We start from the raw sequence: 12,156 nt of genomic DNA on the forward strand, positions 1-12,156 counted from the left end.
TTTGCGGGAATCTTCATCGCCCGAAATGGCGACCGATCAGAAGAAGGGCCGATTGACTGAGGCGAAGACCTGCAAAGCCTGTGACCAGTGCAGGAACCGGAAAGTTCGCTGCATTAGTACGTTTTCCTCCGAACCCTCTTGCTCTGGGGAACAAGCGGAATGTAATAATTTCGATTCTAGTGGATCCCCAGCAACGCTCGAGATGCATCCACTGTATTGTAAGATGTTCATTGATTATTTAAGTGGATATCTTTATTGGTCCGATGGTCCTAATAGGGGTTATCGATCTAGAAACGCAACGAGACCTGTCATTTCACCCAGACCAAACGTAAGCTGAGATCAAAAGCACCGCAGACCAGCAGTATGTATTCGCCAGTACTATTTCTCGTCTCTTGCACATGCATAATCTGGGCGCTAAAAGATTAAGGGTATCATACAACCAGTCGACACCACATACCGCTCGTCAACTCCTGGGCCGAAGAAGCCTGCATTCAGCCGACTCTTTCATCTCTGTTTCTGGACCAGATATTGGAAAATAAAGGTCGCAGTAGCATTCTGAGGGATAACTTTGCTTTGCTAAGGGTCAGTTACGGAGTACCATCTCTATAGAGTTTGAACTGACTATTATTCCCAGGCGTCCGATCATGATGGTATGCTGCCGCTGTATTCTATATTTCATTCACGGCCTCTCTGAATCTCTTTCTTCAAGTGACTAGTTCCAGCCTTGCCTTCTTCACGGAGCACCGAATAAACTCTCTGTCGCACCGGTTGGGCAATGACCGACTCAGGGAGCTGGTTGAGAACATCGAATCCGTCATTCGATCGCGACTTCTTGCCGAGGGCCCGTCCTCGATTTCACACATCACTTTTGGAAAGCCGTCTGATACAGAGGACGTTTCGCTGGAAAATGTCAGGCTCTACGTCAATAGTGTGTTTTCCCTTTCTCATTTGGTCTTCTTTGGTGTCCTTCCACGTATACCCCAGTTTAGCCTTCTCTTCCTTCATTAACAAACTGATGTCTCAACTGCACAGCTTACTTCCATCAACTGCATCCGATTTACCCTTTCCTCGATCGTCAAAAGTTCGAGGATAAGGTGTTCGGGCCCAATCTGTCTGAAACTCTGGCATCTAGCTGTGCTTTCTCGGCCCTGTATCACACAATATTGGCTCTAGGATGCCAGTACCATGAAGGCGGGGCCTTTGACCCAGGTAATGGCAGGGCGTGGAAGCTTTTCCAAGTTTCTTTGGGTCTCGTGTCGGATATATTGATTCCCAGGGAGGCCTTAATGAGTCTTCAAGTACGTCAATAGTGTGGCAATAGAGTGGACTTAACTGATAAGATTGAAATAGGCTTTGGTTGCCATGGTAAGGCGATGTCACTGAGATGAGAAATACCCCGCGCCGAAAGAGGACAAATAATATAAAAGGTCTGGGAGTAACTAATTTATTGATTTAATCTATCTAGTCAATCTTCGCCATGACTACTTGCTGTCTTCAGATCGACGAAGTCTTGCTGATGGAAGCTGTCCGAATGGCTCAAAGCCTTGGATACCATCGAGCATTGAGCAACGGGGACCAGCGGTACAAAGACACCTGTCATAGGACCTTCTGGGTAATCTACTACATGGAGAAGGGAATGTGCTTTCAGAACCACAAAGGCTCGGTACGTGACCAAAAGTTATGATATAAAACTCTTGGCTTCATTTAGGGACAGGCGGTGGGAGCATCGACTGATCTCATACTAGATGATTCCCGATCATGACATCGGCTGTCCTGTCCCCGATGTCCCAGAATCCGTCTTTGAAGGGCATAACTGGTTCTTATCGGCCATCAGCTTCGGGCGAATTCTCTCACTTGCATATACTTCCCTCTTTTCAGTGAGTGCTGCAATCCAACCTCCAGAGTCGTATTATGCGGCGATCCAGAATATTGAAGCTCGGTTGGAGCGATGGCGATCCGCACTACCAGAGCACTATCGTCCTGGTAGGCTGTCTCAGTCTCATAAGCCGCACGTGGCCCCCTGTTCTTCATCTTCCTTCATTCAGCCGAGTTTTAAGACGGTTGTACTCCAAACCAAGTTCTCGTACTATGGTTTGATCATCGCCCTGGCAAGACTTAAGGTTTATATAGGTCGACAAGATCAGTCTCCATCGCAGGAGAAGACCAGGCGACTGCTGATGGATACAGCAAGAGCCGTTGTGGAGGAAAGCAAGAATATCGACATAGCTGCCTATACGCCGCTTTTGTAAGCAAGAACACCTCTTTTCAGGCTGAGTCAAGTGATATCAACGTGGTCGCTGTGCGAAAGGCTAACTTTTGAGACAGCATTCTGGCCACCCTACCACTTGGGGCATTATTCATTCTATTTGACTTTGTCATCCACAACCCGATGCATCCAGAAACCCCCAACAATCTCTCACTGTTGGATGTCGCAGCTGGGCATTTTAGTCTACTGGAGTACAAGTCTGGGGGTTTTGTGCCCGCGTCGCTTCTGACCGAATTCGCTCACATCGCAAGACAGTATATCAGGGATTATGGCAGAAACCAACCACAGCACCAGCAACAAGAAGAGGCAGAGGTGCAGGAAAGGGAAGATGAGGAAAGAGGTGCAGGACCGTGCGAAATAGGCTCCTCTAACGTTGAATCTACATTAGCTTTCCAGGTAAGTCTTGAGTATCGGAATTTTATTTTAGTTTCTTTTTTAATCTTAGCTAGGATTCTGAGCAGTTGGCTCAAACAAACAACCCCACCAGTATCAATGATGTCTGCTTGCAAGATGACATTATGGAGTTTTGGGATCCAAGTGACTATCTTCACTACCCTGTGACGGCAGACACCACGGTGCATGGCAGCATGCCCGAGAACATGATGGCGGCATCCTTCAATATACAAAGCTTGTTTGGTTTTGTAGTTCCGGAATTCGGACATGATCTCTGAATACGAAGTATCGAGAAACGTCGAGGGAACGGAACTTGTCCCATGTTGGTCACCACTGTTGTTCGCCCTCCTCCCACCAACTCTTCGCCTGCCCCTTGAGAGGTCAGAGGAACTGCTTTTACAGCAGCAGGAATCAGCTGGTGGCGTGAGACTATCGAAACATTATAATCAATAAGCATTTAGAGATTTCACTTTGCAATAGGGGTTTGGCATTTAACTTCCACGGCCCAGCCATCCGCGGGAGCCATATATACGAATACGAACGGAGGACTGCCCTGCTTTCGACTTTCTTTGGAAGTAGATAAGAGCTTTTATCTAGAATTTCCGATGAAGGCAAATCAATTCAGCAGGTAATACAACTTGATGATTCGCACCTGTGTGCGCTTTTTACATTTAAAGCCTGTCCATAGCTTTATCATAGTGGCAAAAATTGTCGAAATTGACCTGGTGTGGCTGTAACGAGAAAGCTCCCACCAGCAATATAAATGAATTCACAGATATATCTAATATCATACCGCGAGTCGACCGGAGATAATGGCCATGATACAACTGCGAGACACGATCTCTCAACACTACATAGTCTTACAGTGAGCATCACTAGTATGAGCCCGGCTTTCCGATACGATCGTCCTGTTGGGGCCCCGCTCGTTTTCGTATATCTGGGTTGGTACTTGGCACATCCTTACCCAAGGATATGTTCTTGCTAAGTTCCAGGGCATGCCACTTTCTTTGATCTGCACTCTGGTTTAGGGCCATGTCTCTCGCCGTCCCCTTACCATAGTTTCCAGAGGAGTCAAAATGTAAATCTTTAATCTTTACACCATTTTCCTCCGAGTACTCTGAGATTCTGTGGATTACTCTGGGTCTTCATTCGCTGCGTCTCAGCTCAGTCCATGGCTAGCAACAGAAATGCGGAGGTATTCGAGCTGCCGGGGGATTCAGTTATGGCCCCTACCATGGCCAGCAGCAGCGATCCCGGGGTATTCGAGTTACCAGGTGATCCAGTCATCATTCCCCCTACGCCAATTGCTGCCGACCGCAAAAGCGGCATCAAAATAACCAGTATGCATCCCTCAACCGTTCCCGGAGAGTTCCAGCCAAGCCATTGAGGAATACGGAGCTGATTAAATTTGCAGATGACGGGCGCGTTGATATTGACTACAACACTACGCTGGTACGGCGATTTTCTAAGCTGTACACATCTCATTATTCACCACGACCTACGACACCACCGCCCGAGTATTCCGAGATAGAACCGCAAGCCGTCAATGACAATGACTTCATTCTTGGCTCTCCGCCGGCATACCTAGAAAGCTCCTGGAAGGTAAAGTTGAATATTCTGATCCAGGTGGTAGGCAGTCGAGGGGATGTGCAACCATTCATTGCCCTTGGAAACGAACTGCAGCGATATGGACATCGGGTGAGACTGGCTACTCATGATGTATTCGAAGATTTCGTCCGGGGCTCAGGGCTGGAATTTTATCCTATCGGGGGCGACCCGGAGGAGCTGATGGCCTACATGGTCAAGAATCCCGGTCTCATCCCCAGTATGCGGAGCTTACAGGCAGGCGAAATTGGGCGCAAGCGAGCCATGATCCGGAAAATGTTGGACGGGTGCTGGCGATCGTGTATCGAGCCTGATATGGCGACCCAGAGGCCGTTCGTAGCTGATGCCATCATCGCCAACCCTCCCAGCTTTGCTCACATCCATTGCGCCCAGGCTTTAAGTATTCCCGTACACTTGATGTTTACTATGCCCTGGACCAGCACGAAAGCTTTTCCTCACCCCCTGGCAAATGTAACTGGCAGTGGCGACGAAGATCAAGGTTTCAGGAATTTTGTCTCTTACGCAGTGGTTAACTGGCTGACATGGCAAGGGTAGGGAGTTTCACCAAAACAAAGAGTCTACTTCATGTATACTGACGCGATTAGGGTGGGCGATGTGATCAATCAATGGCGAAAAGAGCTTGGTTTGGATGAAGTAGCTATGTTCGAAGGGCCTCGTCTTGCAGAGATCTTGAAGATACCTTTCACATACTGCTGGTCCCCGGCCCTCATTCCCAGGCCGTCAGATTGGCCATCTCATATCGGTGAGTCGTCACTATATCCGCCATATCTAATGCAGTCTTATGCTAACAGCGTTCCCCCTCCCCCTCCAAAGACGTCTGTGGTTTCTTCTTCCGGGATCCCCCGAGATATGATCCCCCGGCTGACTTGCTGGCCTTTCTTGCTGTTGGTCCACCCCCGATTTATATTGGGTTTGGTAGTATTGTATTGGAGGACCCAGAAAGCATCACTGCTATTATCCTCAACGCTGTACGTGCAACAGGCGTACGAGCGATTGTTTCGAAAGGCTGGTCCAACTTAGGCGGGATGCACGATGACAACATTTATTTCATCGGGGATTGCCCTCACGAATGGCTGTTTGACCGCGTGGCAGCTGTTGTGCATCATGGAGGTGCGGGCACGACCGCTTGCGGGTTACGAAAATCCAAGCCCACAATCGTTGTACCCTTCTTTGGAGAGTGAGTAGTTATGAAAGACTATATACCGGTTTCATCTTTTGCTAACAATCCCCATAGTCAGCCCTTCTGGGGAGATATGGTCGCTGCAGCGGGCGCTGGGCCTACTCCTATTCCACATAAAGAACTTACAGTCGATAGGCTGGCCGAAGGGATTCGATACTGCCTTAGCGAGCAAGCGCGCATGTCAGCCGTTGCTATAGCTGCCAAGATGCAGTCAGAAGCAGGTGTAAAGGCTGCAGTCGCCTCATTTCACCGGAACCTCCCACTTGAGTGTCTCCAGTGTGATCTAGATCCTGGTTTACCTGCAGTGTGGTCGCTCCGCCAAAAACGTAGGAAATTTAAGCTGTCAAAGATTGCCGCAGAGGTACTAATCGCCGACGGATCCATCGATGCAAAAAGCTTGACGATGTACGTACAAGAGATTGACAACCTCGAGGATATTGCTTTCCGTTTGACTGCGTTCAGCTTCTGATGAAAAGTTTCTTATAGGCATGCCATCCGCCCAATCTTCATTGAAAATCGCCGATGGGATCCCGTCACGGGCGGCGCGTCTGCAGTGGTTGGAACAGCCACCGATGTCGCCGACTCTATTTTAGGAGCCTTCTACAAGCCTGCTCTGGAGTATCACAAGTTCAAGGAGGAGCGCGAAGATCAACTCTCAAGCAGCAGGTCCAACCTCTCCGTCGAAAATCTTTCAGACAGTCTATCTGTCCATACTGTTTCGACCAATCACGAGAAGGAGTCACGCGGTATGAGTATTTCCAGTAGCCACGACTCTACGGTGTCTGCGGATTCAGACGCGCAAAAGCGATCGGGTACTGGCAAAAGAAAGCTTTTTGGTAGGATGGCAGCTGCGTCTGCCAAAAGTTTGGGCAGCGTTGGTCCTGCCATGATTAAGGGCACGACTGTTGACTTTCCCCTTGCTTTGGCTGAAGGGCTGCGCAACGTCCCTCGGCTGTATGGTGAAGAACCTCGAGACCACGGTCCAGTTACTGGCATCAAGAGTGGGTTTGCTGTTGCTGGGAAAGGATTTGCATGGGGAATGGCGGAGGCGGTTAGCGACATCGTTGTTAAGCCATACCAGGGTCTTCAGAAGGAGGGTGCGAAAGGTGCGATCAAAGGAGTTGGCAAAGGGGTAACAAATATGGCAGCCAAATCCGGCTCCGCTATGTTTGGCCTCATGGCATACTCTACTGCTGGTATCGCGCAGAGTTTACGGTCGTCAGGTCAGTCGCGGATTAGAAAGCTCATCGCCCAACAGCGCCACAGTGAGGGAACGTGGTTACTGGAGAGCGGCCAGTATACAGCGACGGACAATATCGTAGCCACTTTTCGGCAGAAATTGAAGAGTACCAAGGAAATTTGAACGTGATATTTCGGTACCAGGGTTTCTTTGGCGCAGAGGTTGAGAGGTTTTATCGGTATCCCTTCTGGGAGCAGGACTTAATTACCACGTTTTCTTCGTTTTAACAACTCTTTAATAACTAGAACCAGTGAATGGATCATAGAGCGTGACAATTTACTTTAGATAACTCTGTGGATCCTAAGCATAACGGACTTTAGGCTACCAAAATCAACACATTCAAAACTGTACCAGACACATCCGACCGCTGGGTGGCCAGTGAGGGCACAGAAAAATGCATTTGCCTGTGGCTGATTGAAAACGTTTAAATATCTAAACGAATACGAGTGGGTCTGGAGGCTACCAATCGTCAATGATCTACGCCTTGGCGTATATTTCTATTCCTGATTCTTCTGCAAGAGCGAGAGAAATAAAGGGGAAGAAAAGGCCCTAATTACCACCTCGTATTCGCTCCCATGATATATTCTAAGAATAGAGCCGCAGGCGGACATGTAGGATCTGCTACTTGTGAATATCACTTGAACATTTTGGGACCTACGGCAGAGCAACTCATTGCTTACACACAGCCGCTACTTCTTGTGTCAGCACAAATTCATTCATGATGGATATTCTACTGAGAACAGTCTTCAGGGTCAACAATGAAAGAACACACCTCTGACAACCTTGCTCTCGACTCATGGCGGGACGCTTCTTATAATCCCGATGAATTACCAAGACACGATGGAAAGCGCAGGTTACTCCTGATATACATCCATGGCTTTCTAGGCTCAGAGGAGAGCTTTTGTAACTTCCCTAGGGAAGTCCACAATCTCCTTAAGGTCTCATTGGCTCAAACCCATATCACATACACCAAGATATACCCCCGCTATAAAACCAGAGGACCTATACGTGTTGCCTGCGACGATATCAGCCGGTGGTAAGTAATTACCTCAAGCTGCAACACACTTAGCCCTCTATATTGAGCATTTTCTTTCTCGCAGGTTATCGCCACACATGGCTCCAGATTTGGATGTCATACTGCTCGGTCACAGTATAGGAGGCCTCATCGCTGCAGACGTTGCACTTGCCGAATCTTACACAACCGCTGGCCACATTCCGAACAGTAGGATTGTTGGCCTGGTGGCCTTTGATACGCCTTTTCTTGGACTCCATCCGCGCGTCATTGCAACAGCAGCCGGCAGGGTATTTAGCCGGAAAGCAAAGAATGAGAGCCGGCGCAAATCTCAGAGCACCACAAACAGCCGAATAGCAAACGACGATCCGACGTTCGATCCAAACTTGACCAACGATGTCGACAGGACCCAGTGGAGTGGGTGGGATGGAGCGCGCCATTTCCTTGCAAAACATTCGGGTCACATATCTCGTTCTGCTCTTCAGTATGTTTTCTCATACTACGATCATGTCGGATGTCTGAATGACTACTTTGGGCTTGTCAGACGACACAAGAGACTCTGCCGTTGGGCAAAACACGATGAATCTGGTGGGAGGGTCCGCTTTGCTAATTATTACACGACTGCCTGCCCACACAGCGAAACCATCAACGGTAATGATCACGGGAACAAGATGGCCTTGAGGCACAGAGCGTCGCAAATACATGGGTATCGCGTAGAAGACGGAGTCTCTGCGTTGGTGCTGCCTGATATGCCAGTTGATATACAAGGAAAGGTGGCAGACAACCGCTCGTCTGACTCACTGCTAGACACGAAGTTCTCTTCCACCAGGATTGATATACGGTCGTCATCATCATCATCAAGCTCATGCGATTCAGACGAGCACGGAAATAAGCGCGAAGGTTCTCGTCTCAGACCATCGGGGCGACTGTTCTGCTATGTTCCAGAAACAGCCCGCAAAGAGCAGCTCTGGATTCCGCTACGGATGGAGGGTATGGATGAAATCGCTGCCCATCAGTCCATGTTTCTTCCTCTGGGCACATATTATGACCGATTGGTTGCCGATACTGTGGCAAAGATTGAAAGTTGGCTGTTATGAGTATAATTTCACTGGATTGTATGTATAAGTATTAATTGCCACCCTTTGAGTTTGTCAAATGATAGATAGTATACTTAGAAATATATATTCAGCTGTTTCATATAGGTTTTGAGCTTTGTCAAAGTAATTGTAGTTATATGACAGAGCAACCATGATGAGAGACCTGTAGATCTTGAATTACTCTAATATCAATAGTACAAATTCTTCACCTTGGGGAGCAAATGGTGAAAGCAACGCCCAGAATGGTTATAAGTCACGTGACCTAATCCATCCAGAGGGTGGTCAAGAGGTGGAAAAAAAAAAAAAAAAGAAAAAGAAAAATAATCCCCAAGTGATAATTTGGAAAATGATAACATAATAATAAGCGATAATATTATAATTAAATTCTGATAATTCTTAACTTTATATCATTGGTAGCCTTGGTAGCTATTTCAACATAAGTAGCTGCCTAAAATAGAGTATTACACAGGTGGAAGGATCTGGCTTCCTATAAGCTTATAAGACTAGTCTGTTACCGGATAATCGAAGAATCCACTGCCTGAAGCGCACCAGGTTGAACCCTGACAACAGGACACTGATACTTTGTGGATGAGAGAGAGTGACGATTAGGCAAGCAAACAAAGTTCGGTCCACACTCTCGGCCTCCGCGGGATCCGCCAGTCTCACACTTCCTGCAACCAACTCGCCCTCACCGTCCCCAACACCCACAATCTCTGCAGACTGCTCTGCTGGAAAAAGTAATAAGCCGCGCTATCGTGGACCGGTTATCTTGGAAAGCTTGACTACATGGAGCCCGAGGGACCCGAGAGTGAGAAGGAGCCTGTTGTCAGGCGTGCGGTAAGTTCGAGTGGCACTGCATACCCATACTACAGTCCGCAATTGCTGACGGATGCCAGTGCGATCAATGCCGCCTCCGAAAGGTATGTAGCTGCTGCAATCTATCAATAATGAAGTGGGTTGTCCCATTTAGGAAGGACACTTATACATTTTGGTGCCACCATTAGATACGCTGTGACAAGCGGTCTCCCTGCTCCAATTGCCGCAGTTCTCAAATCATCTGCCGCTCAACTGGTGCTGGCCAGAAGCCCCCAGAGCCAAAGAAGCGTGTCCTTATATCGAGCCAGTAGTATGTGCAATGAGTGGCTGCTTATCGGGCTTAATTGACATGGTGTAGTGAGAGGAAAATTGACCTCATCGAAGAACGCCTGGGCAACATCGAGCGTACCCTTTTGGAACTCAGAGCGCACGCCAAGGGCCCTTCGGAACAATGCCATCATTCTACTCCACTGTCAAGCCAGCTGAGTCCATCCACTACGACCAATTACACTAGTGCTGCTGCAACTCTGGATCAACACGAGTCTACTCCTGCTTTTGAGGGCAATTCCTCTCTCGCTGCCCATTCTGCTTACGCCAGAGAATTTCTAGAGACGGCCGTCTCCCGCAGTGCACTCCAGATGTCGACTCCCAAAATAAGCACCGCGCTGGCCTCCTTGAAGCAGATCGTTGATATGCAGGACCACCAGGCACAATCTCCCTCCCGCCAAGTGCGGTTCCCGAATCAGAGGGCGATTCCAGGCTCGGGATTGCGAGAGCTTACCATGCCTCCAGCGCCGGTTGTTCTGGCACTTTTGCGCAAATGCCAAGGTAGTCCCTGAGACGTACTATGTTCTTCCTGTAGCTTCCTAACGTACTACCAGAGCAACCGAGTATCCTGCAAGCATACCTGCCTTTCCTGTCGCCCCGACGGCTAGTTGAGAAATGCCGCCAGATTTACTTCTCCACGGAGGAATACTCCGATGCTACTTTTATTATAGTTAACGGCGCTCTTCTCTACCTAATCAGCGACGTCGTCGCTATCACAAAGGATTCACAGACTAGAGAGGAGTATGATAATTACCTGAAGCTGTGTCTGGTCAACCTTGAAACTGCTTTGGGGAGCTTGAGCCTTTTGATGCCTGCGAATGATGACAATATCGAAGCACTCGTACTAGGAGTAAGCTTTGTCGCCGCTGGAGTAATTTACAGTCTGCTGACAGGGTCAAGGCCGTCTACGCAATCGAGATGTCTAAGCCGTCGTTCGCAATGACGTTAACTTCAGCGGCCTTCCGCTTATGCCAAACACTCGGATACCATCGATCAAATCCTTCAGATAGCGGCAGTAAGCCCTCTCTTGGAAATACACTATTCTGGACGGTCTACGTTTTGGACAAGGCGGTTTCCCTGCGTCTGGGACGCGCGTCAACCATACAGGATTACGACGTCACCTCTCTAGTAAACATCGATACGACCGGGCTAGATGAACCATTCGACAAAATATACTTGCTGTGGGTCCGATTTGCGACTATACAGGGAAAAGTGTACGAATTACTTTACAGCCCTGCAGCTTTGGCGCGGCCGGAAAGTGAGCGGGTCGCTCATGCTCGCCAGCTGGCCTCTGAGATGCAGCAAGTGGTTATGGAGCCATTCGAGGTATGCACCGTTGGTGACATAGCCAGTAATACTCTAACATAGTCTAGGGTATTCATTTCGATAAACAACGATCCCATGTCGATCAGATCTTCTTCAAATCAGACAAGGTTGCCCGCTTGTCAGTTCTAACGTTGATATACCGCGCCATTCCTCCACAAGGCACACAGGGCACATTCATCCACGAATGCATAGAAACGGCTAGGTCCGCTCTCGAAGTACATCAGGACTGTGTGGCGGAAGTGAAGGAGATGACAGAGCATATCAAGGCCGCGTACTTCCACTGGTAAGCTGCAGACGCTTGGCACACCGCTATATCTCTAACATCCCCTCCAGGACCATTCTCTATGCACCTTTTGTTCCATTTATAGTGATCTTCTGCCACGCGATTGCTTTGTCATCCTGGGATGATCTCGCCCGACTTGAAGACTTTGTTGCTTCTCTGCAGCCTAACTGTTTTCTTTCGGAAGCCATCTCGAAACTGTATCAGCTATGCCATGTTCTCAGCAATGTGGCTAGACTTTACATTGAGGCGAAAGAACAAGTGCAGGTCAAGGAGGATCAAGACCTGGCATCTGTCGGTCAGGAGTTTGATGTATATCTCAGTGCGCTTGGGTTGGCACCTATGTCGGCTGACGACAGTGATGGCGCGTGGGCATCCGCACCTGTTCCTGCTGGGTCAGCGCCTGGAGATACACGAGGCGCGATGGAAGGTCAATATTCTGGACCGATACCTCAGACCAGCCAACTGGGGAATTGGTTCTCGGGAAACCAGCACATGATGGGCCTGCTAGAAGAAGATATCTCCCTGTTCGATCCTTCTTCTTGGACTTGATCAGGTGAGTACAGCTATAACCACGAATTCCCTACACTACG

General features: G+C 48.7%; 4 protein-coding genes across 4 annotated transcripts; all 4 read left to right on the forward strand.

Annotated features, from left to right (window-relative positions):
• Nucleotides 1-25: 25 nt before the first annotated feature.
• Nucleotides 26-2,937, forward strand: AtWU_11023 (Zn(II)2Cys6 transcription factor; the record flags this gene model as incomplete). Its single annotated transcript, XM_035506125.1, has 13 exons — nt 26-116; nt 181-218; nt 292-361; nt 428-582; nt 635-650; nt 710-928; nt 1,033-1,298; nt 1,351-1,365; nt 1,466-1,663; nt 1,746-1,983; nt 2,131-2,245; nt 2,326-2,662; nt 2,716-2,937. 13 exons carry the CDS (start codon nt 26-28, stop codon nt 2,935-2,937), a joined length of 1,980 nt encoding a protein of 659 aa, XP_035362018.1.
• Nucleotides 2,938-3,830: 893 nt separating this feature from the next.
• On the forward strand, nt 3,831-6,828 carry AtWU_11024 (glycosyltransferase; the record flags this gene model as incomplete). The annotated part of the gene is made up of 6 exons (XM_035506126.1): nt 3,831-3,999; nt 4,074-4,815; nt 4,870-5,027; nt 5,099-5,462; nt 5,520-5,870; nt 5,952-6,828. 6 exons carry the CDS (start codon nt 3,831-3,833, stop codon nt 6,826-6,828), a joined length of 2,661 nt encoding a protein of 886 aa, XP_035362019.1.
• Nucleotides 6,829-7,463: 635 nt separating this feature from the next.
• On the forward strand, nt 7,464-8,814 carry AtWU_11025 (catalytic protein; the record flags this gene model as incomplete). The annotated part of the gene is made up of 2 exons (XM_035506127.1): nt 7,464-7,741; nt 7,806-8,814. 2 exons carry the CDS (start codon nt 7,464-7,466, stop codon nt 8,812-8,814), a joined length of 1,287 nt encoding a protein of 428 aa, XP_035362020.1.
• Nucleotides 8,815-9,600: 786 nt separating this feature from the next.
• AtWU_11026 (putative C6 transcription factor) lies at nt 9,601-12,115 on the forward strand (the record flags this gene model as incomplete). Its single annotated transcript, XM_035506128.1, has 8 exons — nt 9,601-9,651; nt 9,711-9,734; nt 9,819-9,940; nt 9,989-10,458; nt 10,512-10,807; nt 10,858-11,283; nt 11,331-11,566; nt 11,617-12,115. The coding sequence occupies 8 exons, from the start codon at nt 9,601-9,603 to the stop codon at nt 12,113-12,115; spliced, it is 2,124 nt and encodes a 707-aa protein (XP_035362021.1).
• Nucleotides 12,116-12,156: the final 41 nt, after the last annotated feature.

Source organism: Aspergillus tubingensis (genome assembly GCF_013340325.1).
Source record: "Aspergillus tubingensis WU-2223L DNA, scaffold_15, whole genome shotgun sequence".
NCBI classification, from domain to species: Eukaryota; Fungi; Ascomycota; class Eurotiomycetes; order Eurotiales; family Aspergillaceae; genus Aspergillus; species Aspergillus tubingensis.